Here is a 13,458-nt window from a genome sequence, read left to right as displayed (position 1 = left end):
AATCATTCCAGTATCTCCCTGGCCCTTATCTATTCAGGGTTACTGGTTAGACACTCATTTCTACTGCCTAAATCGTACCCAATTTCCCTGTGTATTTGTACTGCTTTCTCCCATTATTCTATTCCCCAGATAGCAGGTACTATATATTTTCTTTCCCAGAATCTGCCCCACAGGGAGGGGAAAGCAGCTAGCAAACCTGGACTAGAGGTATGCCAGGGAAAAATAGGGTGATGGGGGAGACTTACCTTCTGATGGTCTCTGGCTGGTATCACCACAGAGTGGAAGTATGTCCTAAAAAAGAAAGGCCCAGAGCGTGGGCAAATTCTGTGAACCTCTTGCCCTAGTGTTTCCTTCCTCCAATCAGTGCTGTATTAGCTTACAATTAGTGGCCTCTTCTGCTTCATTGACTCAAAAATGCCCAGCTAGAAGAGATACTGCTTCTTTTGTACAGTTTAAGGATGATGATGACCCCTAATGGTGGAAAGGGAGCTTTACCATTAACAAAATTCTAAAATCTCACTTTATTTATCACCCTGAACCTCAGAGCATCTAATGCCTTACTTGGGTTGGATACAAGAAAGAACCTCCTAACTATTAAGGAGCATAAAGGGCTCAAGCAGGTGACTGGGGGCAGACATAAAGGGTTTACACCTCTGGAGATCTTTTAGGAGGACAGACAGGCACTGGCCTGGGACTGACTGAGCCAGCCGATGTGGAGGAAATGATGTTAATTGTGCTTTACTGTTTACAAAGCACTTTCCTGTATCACATTTAATCTTCCAATGACTCTGAGTTAGGCATGTTACTTCCATGTTATAAATGAGGAAACAGAAGCTCAGAGACCTTAAGTAACTTGCCCAAGCTACACAGCAGGTCCACTCTAAAGCCAAGCTTGGAGCTCAGACCTTCGGGGAAGCTTAGTGTCTCAGACTCACCACCTCACAGCACAACCAACAGTGGCAGCAGCATCAAACACGTACTGGCTCCTGTGTCAAGGGCAAGCTTTACATCTGAAAATACCATGATCTCCATTTTATTAACGAGGAAAGTAAGGCTCCTAGGGATGAAGTAACTTGACCAAGAGTCTTAAAGCTGGTGAGAATTAGAGCTGGGATTTGAATCCAGACAGTCTAAGTCTACACCCTGAGCTCCTATCGACCATGTGCTATGGTATTTTCCTTCAGAAAATGAAGCAGTTTCAATTTATTTGCCTATGTTTCTCAAACTTTTTTGATCTGAATGTTCTAATTAAAAGAAAGCAGATAATCTTTAACATATTGACTGCCACAATAAAAAAATTTTTTTTCAGTGTTTTATTACAAGTACAGAAAACTTCAAAAACGAAACAATCCATTCTAATTGAATGAAAAACTCTGTTATTTTTTATTGTTTTCTGCGTATGAGTTATATGCAACTTGAAAAATAGTTCTTGTGGCTCCCAAGGTGAAGAGACGTGTGAGTTACATATGCTTCACGAGGCCTTGGGCTCAAAACTATCATGAGTTAAATACAACTCACATGGCAGTTAACGTGTTAAATAATTTTTATTTGCTTTGGCAAATATTCTTGGAGACCTTAAAGTTTCTGGAGAGTTACTTCTTATTCACCCAAAGAATTAATGGCTGATGAAGATAAGGAAGACACTAATAGTAAGGTCCCTGACAAGAACAGATAAAGAACCATTTCTTCTCTGGAACTTTCCACAAAGCATTGTTAGCTGCTGATATAGATCCCTTTCAACTGACGGGGGATCCTTTACGTAGGTTGACTTTAAAAGTACTTGTATTTCTTTGAGAAGACCCATTACTTGAAGAACAGGTGGTGGAGAAAGGTACCACATGAGTATTAAGTAAAACCAGTGTAAAAATATACATCAGCTATGAGGAAACTACCCAGAAGGGAAGGATATTTAGAAGACTAAAGCCGCCAGTATGATTTATTTCATATTTATTTCTTTCCATTGCAACCATAAGTTCTTGGAGGGCAAGACATAGGCCTTTTTTTTTTAATGGTATCCCAAGTGTCACAACAGTGCTCAGCCTCTCTGGTCCTAAATAAAGAACTGCTGACTTTTGTTTCTTTGTAAAATACTGAACACTTAAACTAGCTCGCCTTTGGGTCCCGGCATAACGCAGAAGGCTTCCGTCCTTGCTTTCTCCCTCACTCTACCCCCGGTCCAACTGCACGGTGCCTTTCCTAGAGCTGTGCCTACCATCACTCACCACTAAGCCACCAGTCTCCTGCTGGATCTTCAGCTGTAACTGAGTGACTCGCCGCCGGGCACCTTCGATCTGCTCTTCCAGCAGGCTGGCGGGGTTCCGGCTATACACCTCACAGATACGCTGGGGGGGGGTGAGGAGGAGAAGGAGGAGGGGAAAAGGCAGAGGGGTGGTTAGTAGAGAATGGACGACTCATCAGTGAGGAGAGCAGGCAGTTATCCCAAAACAAAGAAGAGAGAGGAGAGATCTCTGCCTTCTAGTAGATTCATGTTACTTTACCATCATTTAGGATCGGAAAAAGGTATAAGTGATGAAAAACAGAACGCGTGAGGCAACCTGGGAAAGAAGATAAAACACCAAGTCCTGTCCTAATCCGATCCATTCTTCAAGGCCTGGCTTAAGTCCCACATCCTAAACCAGGTCTTCCTCTACTACCACTCAAGTGTGAAATATTTAAGTGACTGTCCAGACCAATACACAAAAAAGTGCTAAAGAGGAAACTTAGACACAATGAGAACCACAGGAGATGAGAGGAAGCAGCACTGACTAGAGCAGACAATACCTCCCCTCAGCCCCATCGTTTGCAAGCTCCTAGAGAGCAGGAATCATCCTGACACCAGCACTCGGCATGGCATGAAATACGCCACAGACTCCCTTCGCAGTCAGGGAGACCCGGCTTTGAATTCTGGCACCTCCACTTTCTAGCTGTGTAGACTTGGGCAAGCTTGACTATGTCCTCATCAATAAAATGGAGATGACAATACCTGTCTTGTTGGACGGTTGTTAAGAGCTGAATGAGATTATTTATGTATGCAAAGTGCTTAGCAGAATGTCTGCCGCATAGTTACACGCCTGGATAAGTGGCAGCTATTCATATTTTACTACAAAGGGAGATGCTCAACAAAGCTTGCTGGTTACATAATTAAATAAAGACCTTGGGTTCACATATTATCTAAACTCATTTGGGGCTTCCCCACTACCTGACAACCTTTTTACAAATGCCTCACATTTAATGTCTCACCTTCTCCATGCCCACCAAACCCCAACCCTTCCCTCAGTCTCAGCAGATGATATCATTTGGTGAAAACCCCGTTTTATTTTATTCCATTTCAAAACACTTTCTTTCAGTTATCTTTCCTCCTGCCTAAGAGGGGAAACTATGTCTAAATCTTTTACAAAGTTAAACCTTTGACTGCTTTGGGCTCTTCTTGGACACTGTTCAGATATCTTTGAAGTCTCCTTTTTCCAATGACTCTTTCCCTTCATCCTATAAAAATGTTCAAGTTTTCTGACTTAAAACAAAAACAAACACCACAACAAAACTCTTTCCATCAGCTCTGATTATTCTTCAGGCTGCTGCCCCATTTGCTTCTCCTCCCTTTCACGGCCAAGTGTTCCAAAACAGGTGTCTACAATAAGAACCCCACACTTTTTTTGCCTCCAGTTGCTCCTCAGCACACACCACCTAGCTCCCTTCCCATCACCTCAACCAAATGCTCCTTCAAAGACCACACAGAATAGCGAGTGTATGGTAAAGGCTGGTGCAGTGTGCCGCAAAAGCACTTAAGTCCCCAGATTCCACTCTCAGCACTCTCCTCTCTGCACTGGTGCTCTGGCTGATTTCACAAAGCCTCCAATTTCCACTACCACCTTTCTACTGAGGATACCCCAATTTCTATTACAACCCAGCCTTTCCTCCTACCTTCAGCCCTATTATCTCCACATGCATAGTGCCTGGTCTCTACCTGAATGTCTCATGGGCATACTCAGAGCTGACCTTCATTTCCTTCCCCTAAGCTTTGCTCCTTCCCTCTATCTCGCTCCATCAATGGCATCGCCATCTAGCCAGGCACCCAAACTCGGGACCTTCTTTAATTCTTTCTTCTCCCTTTCCAGTTGATAAGTTCTACTGATCTGACCTCTGAGATGTCTCCCATGGCTATCCCCTCCTTTCTGTTTTCACTCCTACTGTTCTTGTTAAATCTGTCATCATCTCTTATCTACTGCAACAGCCTCCTAGATGGTTTCCTTACATTGACTCACTTAACACACTTCTCTAAAGAACACTGGTTTGAAACTGTGATCAGTCCCCTACTCAAAATCCTTTGATCAAGTCCCACTGCTTTCAGAACAAACTCCAAGCTCCTCGTTCTTCTTCGTATTCAAGGCCCAGAACACCTTCCAACCACCACACCCACTGCCATTTTCAATGTTCTAGTTACACCACACTGAACCCAACTCAAGTGTCATCTCATGAAGCCTTCTGATTATTGCATAAATAATTATTCCTTCTTTTGTGCTTCTATGGCATTTTTTTAAAAAAAACCTTAAAAACTGATATTGGATATAATTCACATAACATAAAGGTCACCATTTTAAAGTGTACAATTCAGTGTTTTTAGTGTATTCACAGAGTTGTATAGCCACCCCTACTACATAATTCCAGAACACTTCCATCACCCCAACAAGAAAGCTGGTACTTGTAAGCAGTCACTCCCAATTTCCCCCTTCCTCCATCCTCTGCAACCACTAATCGACTTCCTGTCTCTAAGCATTTGCCTCTTTTGGACATTCCACATAAACGGAATCATACAATCTGTGTGCTTTTGTATCTGGCTTCTTTCACTTAGCGTAATGTTTTCGGTATAACGTTCTTTCACGTTATATATACTATGTATCAGTACTTCATTCCTTTTTATGGCTGAATAATATCCCCTTGTATGAATATACCATATTTTGCTTATCTATTCATCAACAGATAGACATTTGAGTTGTTTCTACTTTTTGGCTATTATGAATAATGCTATTATGAATGTTCATGCACAAATTTTTATGTAAACCTATGTTCTCAATTCCCTTGGGTATATCCTCTAAGTAGAACTGCTAGGTCACATGGTATCTGTGTGTTTAACATTCTGAAGAACTGCCAAACTGTTTTCCAGAATGGTTGCATTATTTTATATTCCCACCATCAATGGTAGGAATAGATTAGGATAGTGAATATGCAGACAAAATATAAACAAGTATTTCTCAGAATTCTCCACATCCTCACTGACACTTGTCATTTTGGTTATAGCCATCCTAATGGGTGTGAAGTGGTATCTCATTTTGATTAGCATCTCTCTATGACTAACAATGTTGGGCATCTTTTCACCTGTTTATTGCCCATTTGCATGTCTTCTTTAGAGAACTGTCAACTTAAATCCTTTGCCAATTTTTAAGTTGGGATGCTTGTCTTTTTATTGTTGAGCTGTCAGAGTTCTTTACATATTCTGGTATTAGACCCTTATCAGATATGATTCACAAATACTTCTCCCATTTCTTCTGTGGGCTGTCCTCCTACTTTATTGACAGTGTCCTTTGATATACAAAAGTTTTTAATTTTGATGAAATCCAATTTGTCTCTTCTTTTTTGGTTGTTTGTTCTTTCGGTGTCATCACATCTAAGAAACCACTGCCTAATTCAAGGTCATGAAGATTTACATCTAGGTTTTCTTCTAAGAGTTTTAAAGTTTTTAAAAATAATTTTAGCTCTTATAGTTAAGTCTTTGATCCATTTTGAGTGCAATTTTGTTTCCCGTGTAAGGTTAAGTGTCCAAATTCATTCTTTGCACAAAGATATCCAGTTGTCCCAACACAATTTGTTGAAAAGACTATTCTTTCTCCACTGAATTATCTTGGCACCTCTGCTGAAAATCAACTGACCATAGACATATGGGTAATTTCTGGGCTCAGAATGCTATTTCATTGCTCTATAGGTCTATCTTTATATACCCAGCACTCTCTAACCTTTTTGGAACCAGGGAGCGGTTTCATGGAAGACAATTATTTCACGAACCAGGGGTAGGGGTTTCGGGGGAGGTGGAGCTCAGGCTGTGATGCCAGCAATGGGGAGCAGCTGTAGTGGCTGTAAATACAGATAAAGCTTTGCTTGCTCACCCACAGTTCACCTCCTGCTGTGAGGTCCGGTTCCTAAGTTTCATGGAAGACAATTTTTCCATGGATGGGGTTGGGGAAGAAACAGAGCTCAGGTGGTGATGATTGGCCCAGTTCCTAACAGGCCATGGACTGGTACCCAGGAGTTGGGGGCTGCAGCCCAGGGGTTGGGGACTGCAGCTTATACCAATAACATATTGTCGTGGTTATTCTATGACATTTGTCAGTATGTAAGTATTAACACTCAATATAATGTAGTATATCTTTATTCATGCATCCATATACTATGTGATTACTAACTCCTTAAAGAAAAGGTTCACCCTCTCATTTATCTTTGTAACCGTTCCAGCTCCTTCCCCAACACTACCACCATCTATTGCCTTAATACACAGTATTTAGTACAGAGCAAAAGCTCAATGCTTGTTAAACAAATGAATGTATTTTATATCTTTGTGCCTTGATCTATGCTGTCCATTCACTAGCATTCCCTCCCCCATCTCTTATGCCTACTGAAGGCCCACTCTTCAAGGCCCAGCTGAAATACTATCCCTTCTGTGAAGCCTTTTCCCACATTCCTAGTATTCATTAATTGCTCTCTTCTTTATTCTCTTATTGCAAGTTCTTTGTTCCTCCCACTGTAATCTGAATTTCCCCCATTAGATTTTAAACATGTTGAGGGCAAGAGCCATCCAATCTTTTTCATTTATGCATATCACAGTAACTAAAGCACTGCTTTACATACACTGGCACTTACAGAAATTTGCTGACTTGAAATGAAGGGGCGAGGAGATTGGTGCAAGTTACAGCCGTAGTAGGAATCTGGTTATTCCACTCCAGCCAAGTTAATCTGCTTACTGTTCTCTGTGCACATCATTTCCTAGGCCTGGAAATCTCTCTTCCTCCCCTCCACCAACAGAGCTCCCCATCTTTATTAGTCTGGTGCAGCCCTCACCTACCCATCACACCTTCCTTTCCTCTATCGCTTCCCTTCCTTGGACACCTCTGAGATCAACTGACTCTGATTTTCATCAGTTCTAATGTTCCCTCATTTTAGTCTCCCTGTCTGTCACTTATTTGTATTTTGTCTTCATATTCACCATCCTAATCCATTAGCCATGGAACTCTATTGCTCTATTTACTCCACTGGTCAAATTCTGCTTTAACAAATTCTACTGGCCAATGACAATTCTTTAGCGATCCTTAAGTTTTATTATTTAAGGTTTTACTGTGATAGGATAAGGCCTGTAAATTAAGTAGTACACATTGGCAGATTGCTCTGATAAAGTATTATTTCATTAAGGTAATGGCCAGTCTACCCTTGGCAGTGACCTTACCTGCAACTCTTTTTCCTCCTGCCTCAGCATATTCCTGAGGATCTGGGTGGCGTGTTTTTGAACTTCGGGATCCTAGGAATGGAAAATATGGCAGTAGTGAGAGTTAGGGATTAGCTCAATACCTTAACTCTCTTCTATCTGCTGATTCTTGGGAAAGGAAAGCTATGACAGTACAGCCTGGGTCATAAGTATGTTTTGTATAACACTCACTACCCTACTGGAATGCAGAAAACATACAGTTTTCTTTTGATTTTACTCCCAAACTTCCTAGAAACCTGTAATTCCCTTTTGTTATTAAATTGCTCTTAAGTCTCCCAGAACTTGCAGGCTCGGTCTTCTTTCCAATGGAAAAATTCTGTACCCTATACCCATCTGCACCCTGTCCTTCTTTAACTCTTCATACAGGCTTTCCTTGCTCCTATGGTTCTCTCTCTACTTGTTTCTGTCCTTTTCTGACACCCTCCCTCTTCTGACTGGGCTCCACATTTTGCTCCTCCAAGTAGCCTTTTTTTCTCTAGGGAGCCTTTCCCCTACTCCTTGACTTTCTACCATATCCTGCTAACACTGCCTGGCAACAGTCTTCAACAGTTGCTTTCTGTCCATGCCTGCAAGTGTCTACTCTCTTCCTGATGAAGAGCAGCACTTGCAGAGGGCCTCCTTAGAGTCTTCCACATGTTTAGGAAACACACTTTATGTTGCTGTCTGGTAAAACTTCAATGTATTTGCATAGAAGGAGGACACTAAGGCATGGAACAGCCCCTTTCATGCAGCCCTCATTTTTGTTCAACTCTTTGATAGTCTTCCATGTATCTTTTGGCTTGTCTCTGCTCACAACCCCATTTAACCTGCTTTCCTCCCCAGTGGGCAGCTCTTCAAAGGGACACTGGAGTAAGGAGGGGGAGCCAGGAGCATCATTACCTGCAGGGGTTTGGGTCCAGTGATGCGTTGTGGAGGTGGTAGAGGTGGAGGAGGTGGTGGTGGGGGGACCACCGGGGTGACTCGGGGAGCTCCTGCTGGAGACGGGTCCTGCTGGAGCCCAGAGACACCAACAGATGAAGGTGAAGAGCCCAGGAGTGTGAGTGCGACGTAGGCGCCAGCTGGAGGAAAACAAGAGGCTTGCTGCAGAGGTGCTGTTCTGGGGAAACAGACACTCCAGCTCCATGGGCGGGGGCGGGGGGGTCTTCTCCCTTCCGTCATTAAGCTCATAATCCACTTTTTAATGGCATACCCATTCTATAATTCCTGCCTCATGCCCTGCATCAGTCCAAGTGCTGCATCCTGCCCTTCCTTCAGGCAGAGACCTCAACCAAAATTCCACTCATAAATATTTGGCAACACTCCCCACAGGCTGCCTCATCAGCTGGTTGTTTCATCCTTTATCTCATTAAATTAAGTAGCCAATGTCAAGCCCTCAGCACACTGCCCACCTAGCACAAAGTAGGTACTCAAATTCTAGCCCTCCACCCTCCCCCACCCCTCAGTTGTTTCCTCAACATTTGTTGCTTCTATTTGATTATCTGTGCAGACTTGGTTGTTGGGTCTTCCTGGCTATCAACAGAATTATTTTTGTTTTTCTTTCTTCCAAACAGGAAACAAATGAGGAAGAATGTCCATGAATGGCACTGAATGGTATTTGAGTGACATGTGGGTTCAGTAGGATATGGTGTAAATAGGAGTGGCAAAAATGGATGTGGGTAGACAACATTATGTAACCTAAACATTTGTACCCCCGTAATATGCTGAAATAAAAAAAAATGGATGTGGGCAAAAATAAAGATGTCTGATGAGAGATTAATAGTGTCTTCACTTGAAAGGATAATAGGGGATTGTGGCCGTCTAAGTGCATCACTCCATGCCACAATTAAAGATGTGCCTTCAGCTGCTCCACATACCCAGAAAGGAAGCCTCCTGAGTCAGCAGGCTTGTTCTCTCCTCCCTACCTCCCTTTCATCCCATGTGCTACCCTAATTTCTTCAGTTGTCACCTCTCTCCAACTTACATTTGATAAGCTTCACCACTTCCAGGTGTGAGCTATTGGTCACCATGGTGCCATTGACCTGTTGGAGGGACAAACAATATTGAGAAATGGTGATGGAAACCTAGGGGATCCTTCTGTAAGTTCAAACTGCCACTTCTTTAGGAAGCCATTTTCCAATGCTGTTTAGCCACCTCTGGTCACTTGTTTATTCAAATTACATTATGAATTTGTTCCTGTTCACATCTGCTATGTATTCTGTCTCTATGGCTAGCCTATACATTTTCAGGGGTAAGATCTGTGTCTTCATTCCTTTTCTAACCATTTGCCTCACATACACATGTGTACGTCAACTGACCCAGCATGCTTCCTCCTTACTAGAGGACTAAGGAGTCTCTGCAGCTAGGATTTCCTTAATGCTTCTATGACTCCAGTTTGCAGAAGAAAGACTTGAATGAGTAGGGGAGATTACAGTCATTTATAACTGGCAAGGACCTCAAGTTGGAATTGTATGGAGAACAGAGTATCAACTTGAGGATCTGAAGGCTTAGGTCCTTCACTAGTCACAAACCCTCCCTCTTAATCTTACTTTTGTCATTTATGAAATGGGAATAATAAAACCCGTTCTAGAACACTGGTTGCTTTAGAGTCAAGAAGGGCCCAGAATATGGAACCCGCTATCTTAATCCCCACCCTCTCTCACGCTATACTACTGTGCTCCCTCTGGTGGTAGCACCCCTAACTCCGTGGCTGGCTGAAAGTTGGTTTCAGGATGGAAATATGCAGGATGGGGGCCAGGCCAGAAGTGCCCCTGCACACCTGCCTCCACTCCTGGGGGTGGGGGGTAGTAGGTGTCAGGGTCACTCACTTTGATGATCCGGTCGCCCTCCTTCACACCGGCTTTCATGGCTGCGCCTCCTGTAAGGAGAAGGCCCAGTTAGCAGAGCCCCACCATCTCTCCCAGAGGTCACTGAATCTACTCCAAAGTCCCTGTCAAATCCCTCCCACCCCCCAACATTTTCTCTCATTTCTCTGTGTCAAGTATCTCAAATGCTGGGTGTACATCCTATTCTGCTTCAGTAACACAACTACTTTTAAGCTAGAGTGGACTATGTAGGGTCTTATCTCCTGCTCTTACCCTCCACCTAGATAAGATTCCAGACTTCTGATAACCAGGCCAAGGTGGGAGACAGGCAGGGCCAGGCTCTGGGAAGAGTACGTATGCTTCATCTTAATGTGTCTGGATACATTCCAAGGACAAATAAGAGTTACTTCTTACTATCCAGTGACAATGAGTTTACTGTATTAAAATTGTCAAAATAATAATAGGAATAATAATAATAGAGAGGACTAAAACAAGAGTTTTGAAACTTGAAGCTCATAAGTCCTGAGAGGTTTGTAAAGATATTCTGAGGGCTCATATCATTAGAGATGAGAATGATAACTGTTTATCATTAGAGATACTAATGGTAATTGTTTTATTTATAAATGATTTGAAAAAAATTGTTTCGAACTATTTACAGCTTTCTCCTTTAAAATAGATTAAGAGCTTCTGATAGTGACTGACTGAGAGATGCCCAGCAGAATGTGCTCTTGACTTTTTCAGGTTGTCACTCAACTGGAGGCTGAGGTGGTTTTGACCACAATAGAGTTTCAAATGACTTATATTTCTGATTTAATTTATACCCAGGAAGCATAAGAAACACTAAAGCTGAAATAAGTTAATGAGAAGTGTAAAAATTATATTTTGTAAATTTGCCCCAAGATGATAATTAAATCTTAGGTTGCATTCATCTGATCAAAACAAAACTCCCACAAAGCCAATCTAGATGTCTCTAGTCTAAAAAGAAAAAATACAGTGATGACTACATTCCAATTTGGCTTTTCAATATTAGGATTCAAGACGCCCCTCATCTAAAGTGTGCTATTTATGGAAGAGTACTTGCAAATAGCTTGAAACTCTCTCTAATACAGTCATCTACAAACTAAAGCTAAAGAGGAAAGAGCTATCTTGCCTGAATGTGTAAAACACATGGGGTGACTTCTAATAACATAGTGATTTAAAAAAAAATTAAACTCTTCAGAGTAAAAGGATTTGAGCAGAAGTTCTCAGACTTCAGTAAGCATGAGAATCACCAGGGGAGTTTGTTAAAAAGTGTATTCCTTGGCCCCCTTGCGACAAAAATGATTGAGTACTTCCGGTGTGAGGGCCAAGAATAAGGATTTCAGTCATCTTAGGGTCTAGGTGATTCTGATGTAGGCAGAACACAGACCATACTTTGAGAAACAGTGAACTAAAGAAACCTAGTATGTACCTGGAAAAGACAATAACAACTGCTTTGTTACTCTTGTGATTTCAATGCCAATCCAAATGAAGTCTCTTCCTCTCTCTTCCCCCAAACACACACACACACACACACACACACACACACACATACACTCTAAAACTCATATTTAACTGCAAGCCATCATCTTTTTGCTCTTTCCTTTTTGGGTCTGATTCTGTTCAGCCTAAGAGGAGGAAAGAGGGAAGGAGAGCTGAATCTCTACTTCATGGAGGGGATCCCACACTTTCTGCATTAAAAAGACTACAGAGGCAAAGTACAAGTTATTGGCAGTTTTGCTAAACTCCATCTCACCCTAGTCCAAGAACCCCGAGAAATAAGAGAAGCAAAGAACAAAACTATCTTTTCAGAGCTTTACCCCAGGATATGCAAGACAAACCTCCCACTGATAAAAGTTAATTCCCACACATAAGAAGCCATAATTATTTATGCCCTTGTATGACCCACAAATCTAACTTTGGTCACAAATTTGAAATTATCTTTTCACCTTTCCTGTAAACATCACCAAAATCTTTCTCCAAAATTAAATATAAATACATTTTCCCTTCCCCTCCTGCACAATCCCTAGTGTGAAATGCCGGCCTGCTCCCTACCCTTTCCTGTGTTCTCCTATAAGCCGAGCCTGTGATGCTCACCGGCCCAATCCCATTTGCTACACTGAAGTTCATCCCTTTTAGGAATACTTGCTTTATACTCTTCCACACCCCATCTCCTTCTTGACTGCCTTTTTCAGCCTCAGTCACTAACAATGATTCTACCAACCAGCACTTCTAGAGCTTGACTGCTCACAGCTCTTCTATACATAATTGGTCACTAGGTGGATTTGGCTGTGATGCCAACTCACTCTTCACTCCCTTCCCACCAAATTCCTATCTTGGTAATCTATTTTTTCATTTCCATCTCTCAAACTACTTCTGAAATCCTGTTTTTTTTTAAGAGGGCTTTCCAAACCAATCAGAAGGAATATGACTATGCTTTGAACCACAAACTACCCAAACAAACTTCCAAATACCACTTCCTCCAATGTAATGTCCGACACACATCATTTATCTTTTGGTAATTTATTATTTAACGTTAATTGTATCTGCAAATGTGTTCTATAACCACTTGGACCAGTGTACCTGTCTCAAATTATGAACTCCTGTAGAAAGTGACCGACTGTTTTTGCATTTAGTCAGGTAATGTGAAGGTAGGGGGACTTTGATTCCTCCGTGGCATCTTATGTATGACCCAGTGTGTGGGGCTCCCTTATGTGGCAATCAGACTTCTGCCTGATGACCTGAGGGCTATTCTGTTGGTTTTACACTTCCCAAGTGGGGATCAAGCATGAAGTACAATTCCTAGAAATTCTGCCTAGTGGCTCTATACTGTGGAGACTTTCCCTGATGCTCGGGAAGAACCAGTTCTAGACTAATTCATTTGTGCCTCCCAGGGCTCCCTAGACCCTCAGGAAAGCACAGGTTCTCCAAGTCGTGTGGCACTGTCACATATATGGTGGCTTTGTAAGAACCGTCCACTGCAGGCAGGAGGGATATAGCACTCACCAGGCCGCACAGACTGCACCAGAACGATGCGATCCCCACTGACTGTGAAGCCGAAGCCATGCTGGTCCTTTTGGATGATGACACAGCGTTGAACAAGACCTGGCG

At 42.3% G+C, this 13,458-nt stretch overlaps 1 protein-coding gene across 5 annotated transcripts in view; it reads right to left on the bottom strand.

The window, feature by feature from the left end:
* The window catches only part of ARHGEF11 (Rho guanine nucleotide exchange factor (GEF) 11), a 109,157-nt gene that overhangs the window by 36,594 nt on the left and 59,105 nt on the right, over positions 1–13,458 (bottom strand). For 4 of the 5 annotated variants that reach the window (XM_012658907.1, XM_012658910.1, XM_012658908.1 and 1 more), the window contains exons 3-9: positions 13,354–13,452; positions 10,333–10,382; positions 9,489–9,546; positions 8,408–8,586; positions 7,490–7,561; positions 2,223–2,342; positions 246–291 (exon numbers count right to left, since the gene is read on the bottom strand). In XM_012658907.1, the coding sequence (XP_012514361.1) occupies positions 246–291; positions 2,223–2,342; positions 7,490–7,561; positions 8,408–8,586; positions 9,489–9,546; positions 10,333–10,382; positions 13,354–13,452 (624 nt within the window). The remainder of the gene's footprint in view (positions 1–245; positions 292–2,222; positions 2,343–7,489; positions 7,562–8,407; positions 8,587–9,488; positions 9,547–10,332; positions 10,383–13,353; positions 13,453–13,458) is intronic. The other variant, XM_012658911.1, reaches the window with a different exon arrangement.

This window comes from Propithecus coquereli, unplaced genomic scaffold (assembly GCF_000956105.1).
Source record: "Propithecus coquereli isolate 6110/MARCELLA unplaced genomic scaffold, Pcoq_1.0 Scaffold59, whole genome shotgun sequence".
NCBI lineage: Eukaryota > Metazoa > Chordata > Mammalia > Primates > Indriidae > Propithecus > Propithecus coquereli.
Note: the sequence above shows the minus strand (reverse complement) of the source record. Positions and strands in the feature narration are given on the sequence as shown.